Source organism: Bos indicus, chromosome 29, assembly GCF_029378745.1.
Source record: "Bos indicus isolate NIAB-ARS_2022 breed Sahiwal x Tharparkar chromosome 29, NIAB-ARS_B.indTharparkar_mat_pri_1.0, whole genome shotgun sequence".
Lineage (NCBI taxonomy): Eukaryota > Metazoa > Chordata > Mammalia > Artiodactyla > Bovidae > Bos > Bos indicus.
The window spans coordinates 46,122,959-46,141,961 of NC_091788.1; the positions used below are offsets into that span (position 1 = coordinate 46,122,959).

Here is a 19,003-nt window from a genome sequence, read left to right on the forward strand (position 1 = left end):
ATCAGCGACACACTCGGACTGTGACCTTCCACAAGCCACTGTCTGCCCACATCGTCCACTCACGGCAGATCTGAGCTCTTAAAAGCAACCCCCACCCCAAGTGCTTTACAAACCTTCACACGGTGTTTAATAGGGAGACAGGGGAAAGCAAGTGAGAAACTTACGCGTCCTGTCAAATTTTATACTCAAATATTGCCCCTAGAAAAACGTTATTTGTTTAATTTACTAAACTAAGTCTGCTTAAGTCAGACACGGAGGCCCATAAAGGAAGCTCTTACAGAAATTTAAGGTAAAAGATGCTTGAACAATCCCGTGAAAAACATACCTTTCCATTCCACAGCTTTATCAAAAATACCTGTACCAAGGGTAGAAAGTGTGGACAGGGAAAAAAAAATGCCACGTTAAGCACCACCAGCTACTCTAGCACCATTCAAAACACCTAGCCATACAGAGCAACCACTCCCATCATCAACACGGAAATAATAACCCACACACATTTTAATGTATGTTCTGTATAAATAGTACATGTTCCAGTTTACTCAATATAAGAAGTAAACAAAATGTTCATATGAAGGTATCTGCAAAAGACTTGCACTTATACATACTTGGTAATGTCTTTAGCACACAGTGAAGTACATTTTGTATAAAGTACAGAAACTACAAATGGGGGATATATGCTATTTTCTTTTGTGTAATCTGCATTTCTCTGATGGGAAGATGTTACAGGTTAAATCCCGTTACAATGAAAACCACAAAATGAAAATACTGCAGAGACAGTTTTTGACTCTTGCTGATGGCTTGACACGGGGTGGGACAAACCCTAGGGAGGAGTATTAGGTACGTTCACTCCTTCTCTAACTGCAAAACGCCCTCCTGACCGCCCCATGGCCTTAGCCCTACACTCCAGCTGTCCCCTCTCCCCAGTGGCCCACAAATTCCTAATGAACAGGGACTCCACCTTTTCTTTATTGTTGGTCTTTCCCAACAAATCCTGGTGCTCACGATACTTTGTGGATGGCAGGACTAAATAAGCACTCCTGCACCATGAAGCTCAAGGAGGGAGCCAGGGTGCAGGAGCCTGCTGAGTCCAGACCCAGGTCTGTGACTCCAGAAGTGGGGGGCGGGCTATGTCCTTAGGCAGGGTGCCCGGTGGGCCACAGTGCCCCCCAAAGGTTAAATTCTTGTGCTTTTTCCCCCAAAGGACACTAAGAACAGAACAAGTTCTATGATCTGATATTCTGCATATTGATACTTCATAGGAAGAGACAAATAAGGAATCCGGAGACCCCACTGAAGTCTGCAGTAACGGGATTTGACCTGTACACACTTCTAGACAACTGTGGTTATTTCTATGCTGTTATTACTTGAACTGTATCTTCTTAGGGAGATACAGTTAAGGGGTTATTGAGCCAACACAAGTCCCCCTCCCTTGCCTAACGGTGCTCTCATAACAGCAAGTCACCTCACCTGACTCACCAATTGCCTTAGTTCCCAGGGCCATTTCTTTTTAACAAAGGAGCATCATTAGGTAGAAATAAGTTCTACGAATAACTTGCCCACCCTGCCCACTGCATTCTGTCCCCAGTGAATCATTACTCCTCCTGTCAGAGCACCATCAGGAAGGCGAGATGGACTTGCGCCACGCCCAGCCCTCTGTTCTGTTTCCTCAGTAGAGAATGTTCAGGGTCCCTCGATCCTGCAGGTAAGAAGAGCAGGAAATCAAAAACCAAGCAGGCTGAATATTCACGGAAAGGTGAGGGAAGCAGCTGCCCACAGAGAGAGCCACCGAAAAAGAGGCCTTTCTTTCCAGGGAGAGGGGAGGTAAGACTTAACTTGGGATCTCTGGGATTTTATTTCAGAGGCACAGACTTATTCAAAGCAGATATTAAAATACAACATAGAAATATTTAACATGACTCTGAGTTCTTCACCAACTAGCTTCTACATTAATAAAAATTAGCTTTCAATAAGTTATAAAATAAAGGTAAGTTTTAACATTTATTAGAAATTTGGATACTAACATTATTTAATATTAAATAATTGTTTTAAAAGTTTCATTTTCAACACTATTGTGGTCATGTATTTTTAAAATCAGCTTACGTGAGTACAGACTGAAACCTGCATGGAAGAAATACTGTGAAATCTGGAAGAACCCTAGAGAACAAACAAGGGTAAAGACGAAAGCAAGCTGGGCAGAGACACAGACGAACGTCGGGCCCCTGGGGTGCGCTACGCTCTTCTGGTCTACTTCTACATGCATCTGAAATTCTCCATAATAAAATGTTGTTTTAAATAAACACTGAAACTTCAAGACCTAAGAAGTCAGAATGCACCAGATTTGCTAAAGAAGACGCCCAATGCTAGGAATAAACTAAAAGCTCCTGAGTTGCATACTTAAACTACAGAGAGAGAAGATATCCAATAAGAAGAAAAATACACTGCCACTGGTTTCCTGCCATCTTTCTTGTTCTTTTCTTCCTAGTTTGGGCTTGGTTTTCAAGAGAATCTATAAGTATTCATTATAATCTAAGTACTCATCAGCTCTGCTGTAGGAAACAGGCTAAAGTCGTAGTAATAAAAAAGGGGGTGTGGTTTATATTTTGTTTTAAAGTCATGGAAGAATTTAAAAGCTGAAACAGATTTTTGATTGGCCAAGTACCTCTAAATTTAAAACCTAAATTCCTAAAAGCCTGTACACTATTGGCTAGATTTAAAGGTATGCTATTTCTACAGTAAATATATTTGGTACAAGGTTTCAAATGTTACTTTTCTGACAAAATCACATTTAAAGGATTTCTTACTTTAAAGACTATGAGGAAAGTAAGTTACCTAATATTCCACAATATAACAGGGTTATTTCTTGACATTTGTTTAAGCCAAATAAACTCTCATTGCTCGGGCAGCTGTTAATAAAAGATTCTGCTAATGATGAGGGAACTAGTTTAATGATTAAACTACTTTAATAAAGCCACATTTGCTGGATGAAACAAAAGCAGCACCTGGATTTTCCCTGCTCTGTGTATTTGCGGCTGTGTGTGTACATAAATGAGAGTGGCATACAGCTACTTCAATATCCTGTGTAAAACCTGAAACATTTATCTTCACAGTGCATTAAAGACCCGCTATTGCATGAGCTGCTTGTGGGGCAGGTGAGGGCAAAGTGATGAACCCACTGAGAAGGGAGAGTGACACGTCATCACTGGTATACTAAGTTGGAAATGCTGTTTAAAATCAAATCATCAATTACAGATAATGTCAGAAGGAGGAAGGCATACCATGTTAACATGATGGTGGCTACAGAGATAAAAAGATACAGACGGGAATCTACACACAATAAGGGCCAGCATCATTCAGCTACTGTCTCTTTTAAAGGCTCTTATAAAACAAAAGATTAAGTTGGCTGCAGCCTTTAATAAAAGAGCTTTGGGATCCATCAATTAGTAATTAAGAAAGAATAAGCCAAATGTTAGCTAGACTAAGCTTCTAGGGCATCTAAGATTCGGTCTAGGAAAACCCTCTCTCCACTAACCAGAGGGTCTCCTGCTGAACTGAGCCCCAAGGGACTCTGGGCCACCAGGGTTCAACCTGAGTCACAGGATGGCTGCACCACCCTGAATTCAGTCACCACGAGGCTTGTCAGGTCCTGAAGGGTCATGGGCTTCCCGACTGTACTGCCCGTGGTTCTGAAGACGACTAAGACGAGAGAAGAGGTTCTCAACATGGGGGCTACACCTGTTGCCATCCCTGTTAACCAAGGTGGCAGGAATGCACGGCAGGAATGTGGCTCTTCAGTAACCTTTTGCAGTATGTGTTCGCCTCAATATCATGGACCCTAACCTTCCCGCTTCCTGATTTCTATGAAAACATTCTGTATTTATTGCTCTTACGGCTTCTTCCACCATTTCCTGAAAATATATTATAGAACACATTAAAATGTGAGATGACAATGCAATGATCTAAAGTATAGCTTGTGTGATTATTTAGTGAACACATAGGGATAGCGAGAATTGAAACGAACAATGATTTCTAACATTTCACTGGAGTCTCTAGAGTGTGTTCCATCTACTCAAGGACCAGTCTAAGACAGTCTGATCCTGCCGATCTCTGCAAAACCAGATGGTGTGACGAATATCAAGAGGAGATTAGAACTTCTAAAAGGCTCCAGGCAGACCTAAACTAGGAGGAAGACAGGTGAGTGCAAGGCCAGGTAAAGAAGGTGGCTTTCTGAAGGTGACTTTCTCAAAACTGAGGTCTGATCCCAGGTGACCTGCCGCCCCAGGACTCTGACGGCTTCGGGTTCCTCCGGCACGAGCACCCCAAGGCTGACTTGCAGGCAGCATGTTTCCAGGGACAGATCCTGTGCGTCCTCCCACGTCAGAGCAGCACTGCTGAGCTTCATAAAGGCCCGGGGTGGGGAGAAGGACCCTACGTGAGAAGGGCAGAGAAGGGAGTTTCCAACTCCAACCACAATATCAATATATACGTGGCATTTCCTGAAGGCTGAAATGGCATGAGAGAAGCAGCAGCTGAATACTGGACATGAATTTTCAAGCTGAGGCCCATAAACGTCTATAATTACTAAATGTTTGTCATTTTCTACTGAGGAAACAGAAGAAAGGGGTCTGATTTGCCTGGGACTTGAAATAAAAACAACCACCCCAAAGTGATATATTCAATACATAACATTCTGAAATCTTAATTACTGTAGCTTTTTAAGCAAGCACAAACTGTAGCTGGTGCTACTTAACAAAAGCATTACAACTTTGTTGTTTTAAAAAACATTTCTTGAAACCAAGAACTAAAAGACAGAAATTAAAGCTGTAGAGAATGCTCCAACTTCAGAGGACTCATACTATACCGTGAATCGTGTCTGTCACCTGGAAACCAGAGTGCTCCAGGCACGATCGCATGGACAAGCCTGCAGCAGAGAACACATGCACAGCTAAAGTCGTACATTACCCCACACCCCTCATGCCACCCGACACGAAGACGTTCCTTCCCGAGGGCGGGCTGCAGTCACACCAGCGTTCCAGGGCCGGACACCTGTCCTGGCTTCATGCTATAAACCCCAAACATTTAAGACCAGCAAGACAAAAGACACTTTGCATATGTCAAAATTAGACACAGCAGCCTGTAGTTTATTTCGTTATCAAAAGAAGGCACCAAAGCAGGTATGGAAGGTGGTACCACGGTAGGGGGTAATTTGGCAACTGCCTTTGGAGGGGATTCATGGAAGAAATGCTAGGTGAGACCAAATGGGAACGCGCAATACTAGAAAGATGCTTCACTTCCGGGAGGAAGGTTTTGACTGCTTTACAATAGATATAATTGCATCATGCTCAACATAGATGGGGAGTTTTTAAAAGTAGGGTAAATTAGGTCACAATGACCTAATACAATGAGAAAAAAAATTCAATGCATCTTGTTCATCTGGCGGGAACGTGTGCCCAGCCACTGGGGACTGAGCTGGGCTCTGCATGAAGCAGGGCGGCCACCCCATCTCGGCTCCAGAGCCAAGTGCTGCTAGCAGGCGGCTTCTCAGGGGGCCAGCAGTTTACTGCTGACTATCTGTGGGCTGCTCCGGACTTTATCATGCCTGAATTTTCAATTAACCTGGGGTTAAGAGAAGACAGGGACGGTGACTTTTGGTTTTCTGAATTCAAAAAAGACTGTGCCCCAGACAGTGCTCTTCGAGTCCCCGAGACATATCTGCATTGTGCCTTGATGCCTTTCATTTTATTATGGTTAGTACTCCAACAAGCACTAATATTAGCCTTCTATTACTCAGAGAACAAAACAAAAGTTCCCCAGACAACACTCGAGAGATCTAGGGTGTGTTACAGACGTTCAGGCCTATGAGGCCGTTGGAAAGGCCAGGCAGAATCTCTCCATTCATGCGGAGAAGGGACCGGCTCCACACAGTCACTGTTCTGACAGAGGCGGGGACAAAGCCTCCTGAGACTTCCGCCCACTGGCACAGGTCACATTGAAGGAACAATACGTACTGACATTTGTGTCTTCCACAATTCATGATAAATAAGCAAACAGGTTATTTGTAATCAGCCAAACTCGCTTCTGGGAAAAGGCTGCTGCTGGGCGGTGCAGAGCGCATGTTCCTTCCCAGAAACCAGAAAGGAAAAAAAATCACGTTACATTGGCAGCTGACGTCATCAGTTCAAGCTCTCTTCTAGCAATAATACCTCTTCCCACAATGGCAAAGACTGAACCAGGACTTCTCAAGGCTTCTACTCAGCTGTTCTACCTGCTTTAGTTACAGTCGATTTTATGGTTAATTTCAATTTCCGTCATCTATCCAGCTAAGGAGGATAACCTCCTTCTCATTAAAGTTAGAGCTGGCCCGTGGGAAATAGACACTAAATTCTACTGACGTACACTGTTTGAAGGTCAGACCAATATTTTTATGTTTAATAATCTCCTACAAACAATATTGTGTGGTGTGGCAGTTTTTCAAGCTGTGTGTCTGATCTTATTTCATTCTCAAAAGGGCCCATTTTCCTCTTGTCCAATGCAGGACTTCTCATGTGCCCCTAAAATTAACCCGAATTCTGAATAGAACCTCCAGGGTTCAGCTGGGAAGTCTGCTTCTGATTCATCTCGTGGAGAAATGGGGGCTGGCAGAGACAGCTGTGTGGGGACAGAACTGTCGGCTTTAAACCTGCCGGGAGGCTTCACCTTGGCCATCTATTGTTTAGCCTGTGGTGAGCTGCACCAGAGAGCATCTCAGGGCTGCTATGGAAACAAGGTCAGACATCGCAATACCAAGATGAAGAATGAGACAGTCAAGAAGCATCTTATTATTTTAAACCAAGTTACTTGTGAATGATTGTAAATGCAAATTTAAAAAGTACTATTGAATATTCGATTCTCACAGAGGTAAAAAGTCCCAGAGCTGAAAACGAGGAGGAGAAAGGGAAAGAAGGGATGTGTGAAACTCAACCAGGCTCTCATGTTATTAAGCCAAACAGCTAAACACTGAGAAAGTATTACATAAGCTGATCATCACATGCTGTCGTGATTTGTCACGCTTCAAGGAAGGAGCTTATTCTAACCCACCTTGAAGGATGTGAGAACTGCATTTATACGACCAATGCAGGAAATACCATGAATGCACATACATGTATAGGGACGTGTGTGTGCTTTCCTCTAAGGCAGAGCAAAAAATAAGGCAAGCATGACATACATGTTGTATGATATTTCTGTCTTTAATCCATGCATTCATGAAAGTAATGTGACTTATTATTTGGGTTCCATATTTGCTCAGCTACATCTCTTAATGAATGCAAATCCTGACAAGTTACTATCAATTCTGGCCATTTTTTTGGTTATGATGGGAATATAACCTGTAGACTATAAATACCCCTCCTCCCATTAGAGGCCAGATTCACTATAAAGAGTTGATCAGCAATATGACCCAGCAACAAAATAAGTAATAGACATTTTAAAATCTGATTTGAAAATATGAGAAGAGTAAGAACTCACATCTGTGGTAAAATCCTGGCCGCATGCCACGAAAGCCCAGCTTTTAAAGCACAGGGCACTGCACTTAGGTCCAGTCTTGCTGGCCACTGAGACTCCGCCCCTGACTCCCCACTCCTCCTCTCTTAAACAGAAGTCCCTGCTCAGAGATCCTGAGTTTCTCCTCCTCCTCATGCTGCCTAAGTGTTCAACGGCCAGCAGTTGACAAGGGCCATTAACATCTGAAACTCTTAACTGGCAGCAAGGGCCCCTGCCAAGCCCGGAAGAACATGGGAACCAAAAATATTCGAGGCTGTAGGTTTCACAGTTTTTACTAAGTTTATACGTCAACAAAAAAAGTGTACTTGAACTAGGGCCTCAATCAAAAGTGTACTTGAACTTGAGTAATTATGTGAAAACACTGAGTCCCACCTAGAGAGCAAAGGAACAGCTCCTTTTCTAACAAAAGCAAGTCTGTTGTCTACTGAGTCAACTGTGAGGCCAGCCGACGTTTGATCAGTGCCCATCTCGTGAGCAACCTGTTTCCCTCTCCACCCGTGTGCTTTCAAGCACGGCTTCTGCACTTCCTCAGCAGGTGCAGTTTTAGGACTGGAAACTGACAGCCTAGTAAAAATAGAATTGAGAAGCTAAATGCAGAGTGCTTCCCCCACCTCCCCCGTTAGAACTGTGTGTAGAACATGCTCTGATCCATTAGCTCAGTAAAAAGTTAAATGCATTTTAAGTGGTGTCCATTATTCTCTATTTTTCTATTGAGTTACCCAATGATCTTTCTTTCCCTTTAAAAATAAATAGGGAGAGAGAATTCTGTTAAATTCTATTTCCAGACATATCTATTGCACTTAAGTACTGTAAAGTAATAATTCTAGACTGCTAAAATTTCAAAAAAGGCAGAATATTAACTACAGATGGTGAATCTTTATTTGGGGAAAAGAAAATTTCAGGGTGCATGGGCTATGTTGCAGCTGGCTTTCTCTAAGTTGCCCATCCTTAACATGGCACGCTCTAGAGCCATGCTGGCCAACATAGCAGCCACCAGCTACACAGGACTGTGTCCATTTAAATGAATTAAAATTAAATAAAGTTTAAAACTCCATTCCGTGGCTGCCCCTGCCACATTTCAAGCGTGCCTACGGCCACAGGTGGCTGGTGACCGGCGTCCTGGACAGCACGGATCAGCGTCTCATCCCCTCTGGACAGGGCCCCGGGACCCCATCTGGCCCAGGGGGAGCATCCAGTGCGCGCTGAACACGCTCCTGTGTAAGTTAAAACAGCAGCCTCAGGAATCAGAGGCAAATACTAGTCTTACTGCCTGCGATTCCAGGAGGTGGCTACTAAGGCATTTTAAAGGTGTTGCTTAAATGAACGCATACAAAACAAATGAGCCGAAATGGGACTTCACCATTAGGGAGAGTCCTTAGGGGGGGAAATGGCTGAAAGTCATTTCATTAAAAGACCCAAAAGGACGTAAATTGAGTATTTCAAGAACTTCTCTGAGACTGCAATTTGATTAAATAAAAAAACTGAACCGCAGGGTCAGCGGGCAGGGCCAGGTGTCAGTCAGTGTGAGAACCCAACTCCACGGCAGCTCAGGTTTCCTCAGACGTGCGGGCTTGTTTCCAACCTCAGACCCTCACCCTCTACGGGGAAGCTACCCAGTGGGAAGGTTTGGTCACATCATGACAATTTTTTAAGTGAGTTAACACTCAGAACACCAACTTTATTATTTCTAAACATATAATTGATTATCACAGATAATGGACATGACCTGCTTTTTAGACTGAGCTGAGAGAGACTAGTCTTAGGAAAAAAAAAAAATAAGTGAGAAAACGAATTTTCCATTTCATGAGGATCAAAACGGGCCCTTCCAAGGGAGATTTAAATGGATATAAAAATTCTGCCATTGCAATATACACGCATTTATATGTGTGTTCAGTAAAATGATAAATTCATGTATAGGTTTTTTTTTTTTAATCCAGATGTTTGGGAAATAGTTGGTTAAGACAATTCAACAAATAAGGCACTTAAACTGAAAGTTAGATTCAATTACTTACGTCATATAAAAATTCAGAAAGATTAAGAATCTAACAAACTCAAAGTTTTAAAAGAAATCTCACAGGGAGGCACTTACTGCATTCAGCTGCACTGAGCTTGTCCCTCTGCACTGGGGTTATCCTGCAGCCCCTTTCTGATGATGACAGACAAACCATACCTTCCCCACGCTGGAAGCTTACAACCTAAGTCTGAGCTGAAAATTTCAGTGTGGGGAAAATCTAGGCGTCATCAAAGCACTATTACAGATTTGACCAACACTGTACTTTTTCTGGACATAAAAGTGGTACTTGTACTAGTTTGCTAACAAATAGTAAGACAGAATTCACTTGGAATAATAAAGAAAAAAACCCAGGGGTGCAGCCCGATTACAGTAAAAGCAGTGTCTTTAAATAGTTCCCACAACACCACTAACACGTCTTAAATCTCCTCCCAGGTAATCAGGCCAAGAGGATGAGAACTGCGGCCAGGCCCCCCGCCCCGAGCAGCCGAGGGACTCACCATCTTCAGGATCGCCCCGTACAGCCGCAGGAGCACCTTCCGAGGCTCGTCTCCGACGGTGGCCAGGGTGTCGGGCAAGGAGCACTGGAACAGCATGTTGCTGAGGCCACCTCTGCTGGAAACAAGAGCACCGTAAGGAGCGGGACCTGAGGGCGAGCCGCGTCACTCTTCTGGGGTAACTGGGCGAGAAGTCGGCTCCCGCCCACGATACCTGCCCTCACCTGAGTCTCCATTCAGTCCCTCAGGGCACCTGCAACACAGATGAGCTCCACAGTTCTCAGATCAATTCCACAGGCAAACTCCCCATCGGTCCTTCTAGGACAGCCACGAGGGAGGTGTCTTGCTTTTAATTTAATTGGAGGGCAATTACTTTATAACACTGTGCTAGCTTTTGACATAATCGACATGAGTTGGCCGTCGGTATACCTGGCCCCTCCCCCTCTGCCGCCGCATTCGGAACCCCATCCCATCCCTCTAGACTGTTCCAGAGCACCCCGCCCCCGACTGTTCCAGAGCACCGGCTTTAGGCGCCCTACTTCACGCATGGAACTTGCACTGGTCATCGATTTTATATGTGGTAATGTATGTGTTTCAATGCTATTTTCTCAAATCATCCCACCCTCACCTTCTCCCACTGAAGCCAAAAGTCTGTTATTTACAGCTGTGTCTCCTTCGCTGCCCTGCATGTAGGACCATCAGTTCCATCTTTCGAAACTCCATATATATGCGTTAATATACAGTATTTGTCTTTGTCTTCCTGACTTATTTCACTCTGTATAATAGGCTGCAGGTTCATCTACCTCATTAGAACAGCTTTTAATTGCATGTAGCATCTGCCTCACAGAGGGACACGGGGCAAAGAGACCCTCCTCAGCCATGGGAACTGGGGGTGGGGGTATCTCAGATGTATCCCTTCCAGTCCATGTTCATCTGTGACCCCAAATTCCCATCCTGTTCCCGTCACTGCTGAGTTAAAATCTTGGAGCAATACCTAAATCATCCCCCCAGGACTTTCCACTTGAAGTTGCAAGATCCACCCCTTCTCAACCAGATTTGACTAACAGCTGTTTCAAACAATTTGCAACATTAAGAATTATTGGAGCTCTCAGAGGAAAGGGGAGACTTCAACACCCAAAACCTTTCACATGACTACTGAAGACGAGGAACACGTTACAGGGGACACTTAACAGTAAAGTGTAGCCTTGGGGACAAATCACCTGCCCGGGTTGGAAATGATTAGTGCAGATACTGGAGACTTAAATGAAGGAACATTAAACACTGTGCAGTTCGGAACTCAAGACCCAAGGCGCCTCGACTGTGTAGGCTTCAGATCGTGAAGAGCTATCACCCAAGCGAAGCACGATACTAGAAGCTCAGGTAACACAAAACTGAAACCGACTCTGGTCCTGCCTCGAGAGACTTCGGCTCCAGGGAAGAATGCAGGCATAAAACTCTAAGAGAGACTGCAAAATTGCAGGACAGTGTCTAAAGCAGGTGCTCAGCAAACCCTGACCTACGCCTGCCCGTCAGGTGCAGTGTATCACACAGCAATGCTGTGCCTGTACAACTTCTGGAGACAAAGTCATGAGCCAGCTGGAGCACGGCTTTCTAGAACAACAGTCCCCAGTCTCCAGAGCCAGCTGCCTCTCTCCCTGTTCTATCCACCAACAGTCCAGTGAAACTACACTCCCCAAGGGAGGCTAAAATACAAACCACAACGGAACCATCACACACCCAGACAGGGCTCATGGCACACGGTGAGAGGTCCCGCCAAGAACCGGTCCAAGAGACAGAGTTCAGTTTGTGTGCCGAAGAGAGATAACCGGGAGAACTCTTTATCTGGAGGTGTTAACGCTCCGCACTAACGGTGGCAGAGAGTCGTGGCCAGTTCCACTCCTGTGGCGGACGTTCTCTGCCCTTCCTGTGTTACAGAAGCTGGGCTGTGCCCAGGGGGCAGCCTGCCTCACATCAGCAGTGTACTTAGCAGCCACCTCTACAGCCGTCCAGGCTTGTGTGACCAAGTGCCAGCACAGAGAGTGTAAAGGAAGGGTCTGAAGCCAGAGACGGACCTGCTCACATGCTGGGCCCCTCCCCCCATCCATCCTGAGGTGTGGACCGACTTCCAGGTCGGTTCTGCGATGACGCTGGTGTCTTTGGGGACACCCCTCCGTGAGCAGCGGCTCCTGTGTCACCGGGTTCTGGCGGCAGGCAGACCTGCCCACGTGCTGTGGTACCAACCCGCCCACTCCCGTCCTCACTTCTGTGGGCAACGCCAGCACCAGCCTCATGGTCCCTCCTCAGGGTACCAGCCCAGAGGTCAGAGCCCCACCACAGCCTAGCAGTGCCCTCGGAGGTGGGCCCACAGAGTTAGGCCCTCCTCTCCGCTTCCAGGATCTCATCCCTCTCCCCTCGCTTCCCCAGCCCCAGGAGTCTGCCCCTGCACACTCAGTGCTCCTTATCCTACTCACTTGTGTTCCCTTTTCTGCTTTTCTGGTTCTCCTCTGCCTGTTCACCCAATTTCCTATAAAATTCTCTAGGTCTGCTGAAATACCCAGTGTCGTTTCCATTTTCTTGCCAGGATCCTGACTAGCACACATGGCCAGAACTGTAGAGGCGTCTTAGACCATGACGTTAAGGGCCACATCCCAGGAATGGCGCAGCCATCAGCTGCGAGGAGTGCGCATCCCCACCAAGCCCGGGAAGCTGCTGCAACGGCTCAGCCTGGCTACTCCCGGGCCTCTTCAATGCACGAGGGAAACGAATTTCTAGGTGGTTTAAGCCAATGTGACTCTGGGGTCCTGTGTCACAAGCAGCTAAGCCCAGCACTAACTGATACCACTCGCCACCTCACCCACTGACTCCTGTTCTTCCAGTCAAAACTCCTCACTCTTCTCTGCTATTCTAACTACCTACTATTTAAAACCAGGTTGAAGCCCAACATCCTCAGGAAGCTTTTGCTATCTTCTGCTAGCTCCCTGAAGGCAGGGGTCACGTCTAGCTTCAATTCTCCAGGCCCACGCCCCCAAGGGAAGGTGCTCAGCAGACACCTTCTGAAATCGGCAAGGCCCGCGGCACTCTCCCTTCACTGGGCTCCTCCCTGCCATGCATCATAACTGACCATCCTACACTGTCCTCACCAGGCTGGCGGGTTAGGCCCGGCTCTCTAATGAGGCTAAAAGCTCCCCCAGGGACAGGCCCTTTCTCCTGAGGGAGGGCCTCACTGAAGAGAAAAACCACAGGCTTCAGAGCCAGGGAGCCAGGGATTCAAATCCCAGTTCTGCACTCACTGTGAGACCTTTGGCACAGTGCTAAAGCTCTCCTACTCGCAAAAATCCACTGCTTGGTCAAGAGCAGCACCTCACATAGTCACTGCAGGAGGCAGGGTCACGGAGCCCGGGGACTGCGACGCTCTGAGTATCTGACCCGGCAGGACCATCTCAACCTCCCGACAACTCAGGGCGGACCTGGGCTGCCTCCATCGCACACAGGAGGAAATGGAGGCGCAAAGCAAGGAGGTGGCCGAGCCAGGAGCGAAGGCAGGTGTCGGGCTCCAGAGGCCCTGGGTTTACCTCTGATGCTGAGAGAGATGGGAGACAGAGCTGGAGGGTGCCACATGCCACATCGGACACACAGCAGGTCTGGGCACCCCCATGGGTCACAGGAGCATGATGTCAGAATGAGTCTGCAGAAGTCTTGCAAAAGACAAATGACTGTTCCTGTGGTCACATACGACCACAAACTTAGTGGCTTTGAACAACACACATTCATTGTCTTACAGTTCTGGAGGTCAGATGCCTGGACATAGGTCTCACAGGGCTAAAATCAAGGAGTCAGCAGGGCTAGACATCAACAGGACATACCACCTTCCAGGAAACACAAAACATAGCTGAACAGAGCTGCAGGGAGCAGCAGGAGTCACGGGTTCAATCCCTGGGTGGGGAAGATCCCCTGAAGAAGAAATGGCAACCCACTCCAGCATTCTTGCCTGGAGAATTCCACGGACAGAGGAGCCTGGCTCCTCTCCATGGCAGAGAAGCCTACAGTCCACAGGGTTAGCAAAAGAGTCGGACAAGACTTAGCAACTGAACAACAACAAATGAATCTCAAACAGGGGTCACAGGCTGGGATGAGGAGTCCGTGTTTAATGGGCACAAGGGTTCAGTTTAGGAAGATGAAAACATTCATGTGATGAATGGTGGTGATGGTTGAACAACAACTGACTGACTTAATGCCACTGAACTGTAGATGTAAAAATGGCTAAAACGGTAAATGTTAGCGACAGACGAGATGGTCGGATGGCATCACTGACTCAATGGACATAAGTCTGAGCAAAGCCCCAGAGATGGTGAAAGACAGGGAAGCCAGGTGTGCCACAGTCCGTGGGGTTGTAAAGAGTCACACATGACTGAATGACTGAACAACAATGCCATGTATATTTTACCATAATTTTTTAAAAAGGAATGGAGTCCTGATGCATGCTACAACTCAGATGAACCTTAAAAACATGCTCCATGAAAGAAGCTAGCACAAAAGACCACATCCTATGATTCCATTCATACGAATGTCCAGAACAGGAAACCTACAGTGTGGGCGCCTAGGGCGAGGGGAGAAGGGGTCTGAAGGGGCCTGGCTTTCCTTCTGAGGTGAGGAAATGTTCTAAAATTGATTGTGGTGATGGCTGCGTACAGCTGTGGATATATTCAAAACCATACACTAAAAACCACTGAATCTATCATTTAAGTGGGTGGATTATATGATATGTGAACTGTATCTCAATAAAGGTGTTTTTAGGGGGAAAAACAAACTTTGTTCCTACGTAATGATTTTTTCTGAACCAAGTAAACTGGATTGTGCTTCCACATAAACATTTCACAGATGTAAATAAGTCATTTTTAAGAATATTTTCAACAGCTTATTTAAAGAAAAGCAATCACGCAGCATCTGGGAGCCTCTATAAAAATAAGGGACTATTTTCCCAGGAGTCTGATATTCAGAATATCAGTCCTAAATATTCATTGGAAGGACTGATGCTGAAGCTGAAGCTCCAATACTCTGGCCACCTGATGTGATGAACTGACTGACTGGAAAAGACCCTGATGCTGGGAAAGATTGAGGGCAGAAGAGAAGAGGACGACAGAGGATGAGATGGTTGGATGGCATCACCAACTCAATGGACATGAGTCTGAGCAGACTCCAGGCGTTGGTGATGGACAGGGAGGCCTGGCGTGCTGCAGTCCATGGGGTCAAAAACAGTCAGACGTGACTGAGCAACTGAACTGAACTGAACTTTCCAGGAGGCAAGCTAGCTGTGCACCTCAGTTCAGGAAGCCCAGAAAGACAGGAGAGAAGGCAGACCCAGAGACAGGCTGGCCCAGCAGCCTCCACCTTCCATCACAAGGGCCCGCCACGTCCAGTCCTGGCCACCATGGGCATGTGGCTGCCAAGCAACAGGGCCGGTATGACATCAGCTAAAAGCCCTAGTTTTCCTTCCTGTCACATACTCTCCAAGCTCAGTCCACAGCGAGAGCAAACAGATGAGCTACTGTTCTAAGCTGTGTAACTCGATTCAGAGTTTATCCCTGGACTCCTGAAAAAGACAGGCGGGCTGGCTTGGCCAGAAACAGGCCCACAACCTGGAAATCCTGCATCTCTTGTATTTTCTGTAGCCTCTTGCTCAATATGCTCTAGTGGGAGGAAGTAAACCATTGATGATTTTTCTTTTTGGGGTGACAATCAAATGAAACCCTGACAGGCCACAGAAACGGCAGCAGAAATACAACAGTCAATTTACCCTGTGACTTGTCAGGAATATCCTCTGGCATAAAACCCCAGGAAAGCTGGAGGACTCCAGAGAAGTCTGAAACGCCACACTTTTTATCAAGTGGCAGAAGCGCTTTATAATAAACGTATCTGCCATAATTCAATTTAGGAGATAGTAGAGATACTCACATAAGCAAAATATCAAATAAAATGAAAATAACACCTTTATTTCATATTCAACACATGTAAGTAAGCAAGCCATGGCAGGTAGGATGCTGAAAAGAGAGGTCCCTGTGGTGGCAATTCTAACCAGTGCCTGGGGATCCAGCTGAGTGTGGCCTCTAATCTCCACCCCACGGTCCCTCAAACAGCACCAACGGGACCACAAGCGAGAACAGACCTGCTTTTACAGACTGTTGATCACATAGGAAAATCATCTCAATTTCTCTTGAAATTGATATTCAATTTCAATTGAAATATACAATTTCTCTAGATATTTTTAAGAATTAACTTACGGGCTTCCCTGGTGGCTCAGTGCTAAGAGTCTGCCTGCCAATGTAGGAGACATGGGTTTGGTCCCTGATCTGAAAAGATCCCACAGGCCGCAGAGCAAATAAGCGCACACACCACAACCGCTGAGCCTGTCTGTGCTCTAGCGCTGCAGCCACTGAGCCTGCGCGCTGCAACTCCTGAAGCTCACGCACCTGGAGCCCGCGCCCCAAGGCAAGGGAAGCCCCTGCGGTGAGAAAGCCTGCGCACCTCAACTAGAGAGCAGCCCAGCAGGGCCAAAAATAAACAAATAGAAGAAACATCAACAAAGAAAAAAGGATAAGAGCCAATCGACAATTTTAAAAAAAGAATTAACTTACGCTAACCGGATGACATGCCAAAGAAAATGAGTTTGTGATCACAGAGCCACAAAGCAGTCACTTGGTAGGGCTCCGATGCTTCTGGCACATTCAACGTCACCTACACACAAGTGACAAAGAACCCCGGTGACCCAGGCATAACTTTTAAAACTCAGATAAGACCTAGATGTCCATCAGCAGATGAATGGATAAGAAAGCTATGGTACATACACACTATGGAGTATTACTCAGCCATTAAAAAGAATACATTTGAATCAGTTCTAATGAGGTGGATGAAACTGGAGCCTATTATACAGAGTGAAGTAAGCTAGAAGGAAAAACACCAATACAATATACTAACGCATATATATGGAATTTAGAAAGATGGTAACAATAACCCGGTGTACGAGACAGCAAAAGAGACACTGATGTATAGAACAGTCTTATGGACTCTGTGGGAGAGGGAGAGGGTGGGAGGATTTGGGAGAATGGCATTGAAACATGTAAAATATCATGTAAGAAACGAGTCGCCAGTCCAGGTTCGATGCACGATACTGGATGCTTGGGGCTAGTGCACTGGGACGACCCAGAGGGATGGTATGGGGAGGGAGGAGGGAAGAGGGTTCAGGATGGGGAACACATGTACACCTATGGCGGATTCATTTTGATATTTGGCAAAACTAATACAATTATGTAAAGTTTAAAAATAAAATAAAATTTAAAAAAATTAAGAAAAAAAAAAAACTCAGATAAGTTTATCAGTTTATTAGTTGTTGAAGCAACTAAAGTAGGCTATTTTAACATGTATTAAATTTTTTTTTTACTTTCAGACTTTAAAATCTAGGTTCCAAAAATTTGTGTGTACAAGGAGCTGAAAGACCTCCTCAAAATAAAAAAGATAACTTCCTGCCCAAATTCTACTATTCAAATATAACCTCTTTGAATACTGTGGTGTATATTTTTCTTGTCGTTTTCCCAGGCTCCTTTCCCCGTTTCTCCCTTTTGATTAAAGGTGGCGTCATGGTGAATGTCCTGCTCTGTTAAGTTGCTTTTCCACTTCTATTACGAGCATTTCCCATCAATTCAGTATTAAAAACGTCACTTTTAATCATGCACAGAATTTCACCTTAAAGACACAGCATGGTTTAACCAACTGCCTACTGCTAAAGATAAAGGTTTTCCCATTATTTTTCACTTCTATACACAACCCTATAAAATGCATACCTACATGTCAACCTTTATGCACAATCTGAGGAGATCCTTTAAGGCTGGGTTTTCTGGGCCAAAGGGCACTACCATTTTAAACGTTCCTGATGGCTGCTGTCAAAGTGTCCCACAAAACAGCCACCACCAGGCCACTCTTCACCCATCAGTGGTGTCAGAACTCCTGTCTCATATCTAAATGGACCTGTTTTTTTAATCAATTAAAACCTGATATAGCAGAATATAACTTTTTTAAACAGTAAATTACTAGTGAAGATAATGAAATTTTTTAATGCTTCAAGATATATATAAAGTTAACACATGGCATGAAATACTTTAAAGTTAAAAAAATACTGCAAAGGGAATATTTGAAAGTACATCAATATGGGTAAAATCATTAATCCAAAAAAATTATGAAACATACTGAAAGTTAGCCAATTTAAAGGGATTTCTTTTTTTTTTTTTTTGTGGGTGTCTGTGTGTATCTGTGGGTGTCTGTGTGTGTGAGTGTCTGTGGGTGTCTGTGTATCTGTGTCTCTGTGTGTGTATCTGTGGGTATCTGTGTGTATCTGTCGGTGTCTGTGTATATCTATGTCTGTGGGTGTGGGTGTCTGTGTGTGTGCAGGCCTGTGATTTGCACCTTCCTCAAGACTCTTCCTCTGGGACCCCTGTCCAGCTGAGCAGTCCTGTCCCAGGTCGGCCCCTGCAGCTCGCAGTGCCTGAGTTTCAGTGCGCCCTCTCCACCCTCCAGGGCCCCTCAGCAGGGATCCGGTTTAGGACAGCCTCCAGGCATCTCGCACAGGGGGGTTGTTGGGGAAATGTGTGCTTTTGCCTCCTCCCACGGGGTGCTCCACACATCCTCCTGCCTCCAGGCCATTCAAGGAGACACCAGACACCAGCTGCATGCTCTGCACAAGAAAATACCCGCAGTCTCCTGTGGTTTCCTTGATTAAAACACCCCACCCCCACCCTCATGGGGGTGCTGAAGTGGCAGAGTGGAGCGGAGATGCCCAGAACTCTAGGGCCCCCAAGGGGTTTTCTCCCTCATCCTCTTCAACTTCATCTTTTCAGCTGGGCTGGAGGTTGAAGAGGAACTGACACCGATCAATTCCAAAAAGTTCCTTCCTGAGCGATCCCGCTCAAGG

At 45.6% G+C, this 19,003-nt stretch overlaps 1 protein-coding gene across 6 annotated transcripts in view; it reads right to left on the reverse strand.

Annotated features, from left to right (window-relative positions):
- CHKA (choline kinase alpha) overlaps positions 1 to 19,003 on the reverse strand; it is a 60,833-nt gene that overhangs the window by 22,548 nt on the left and 19,282 nt on the right. For 5 of the 6 annotated variants that reach the window (XM_070782375.1, XM_070782373.1, XM_070782376.1 and 2 more), the window contains exon 2: positions 10,048 to 10,159. In XM_070782375.1, the coding sequence (XP_070638476.1) occupies positions 10,048 to 10,159 (112 nt within the window). Of the gene's footprint in view, positions 1 to 325; positions 356 to 10,047; positions 10,160 to 19,003 lie in introns of all 6 variants that reach the window. The other variant, XM_070782378.1, reaches the window with a different exon arrangement.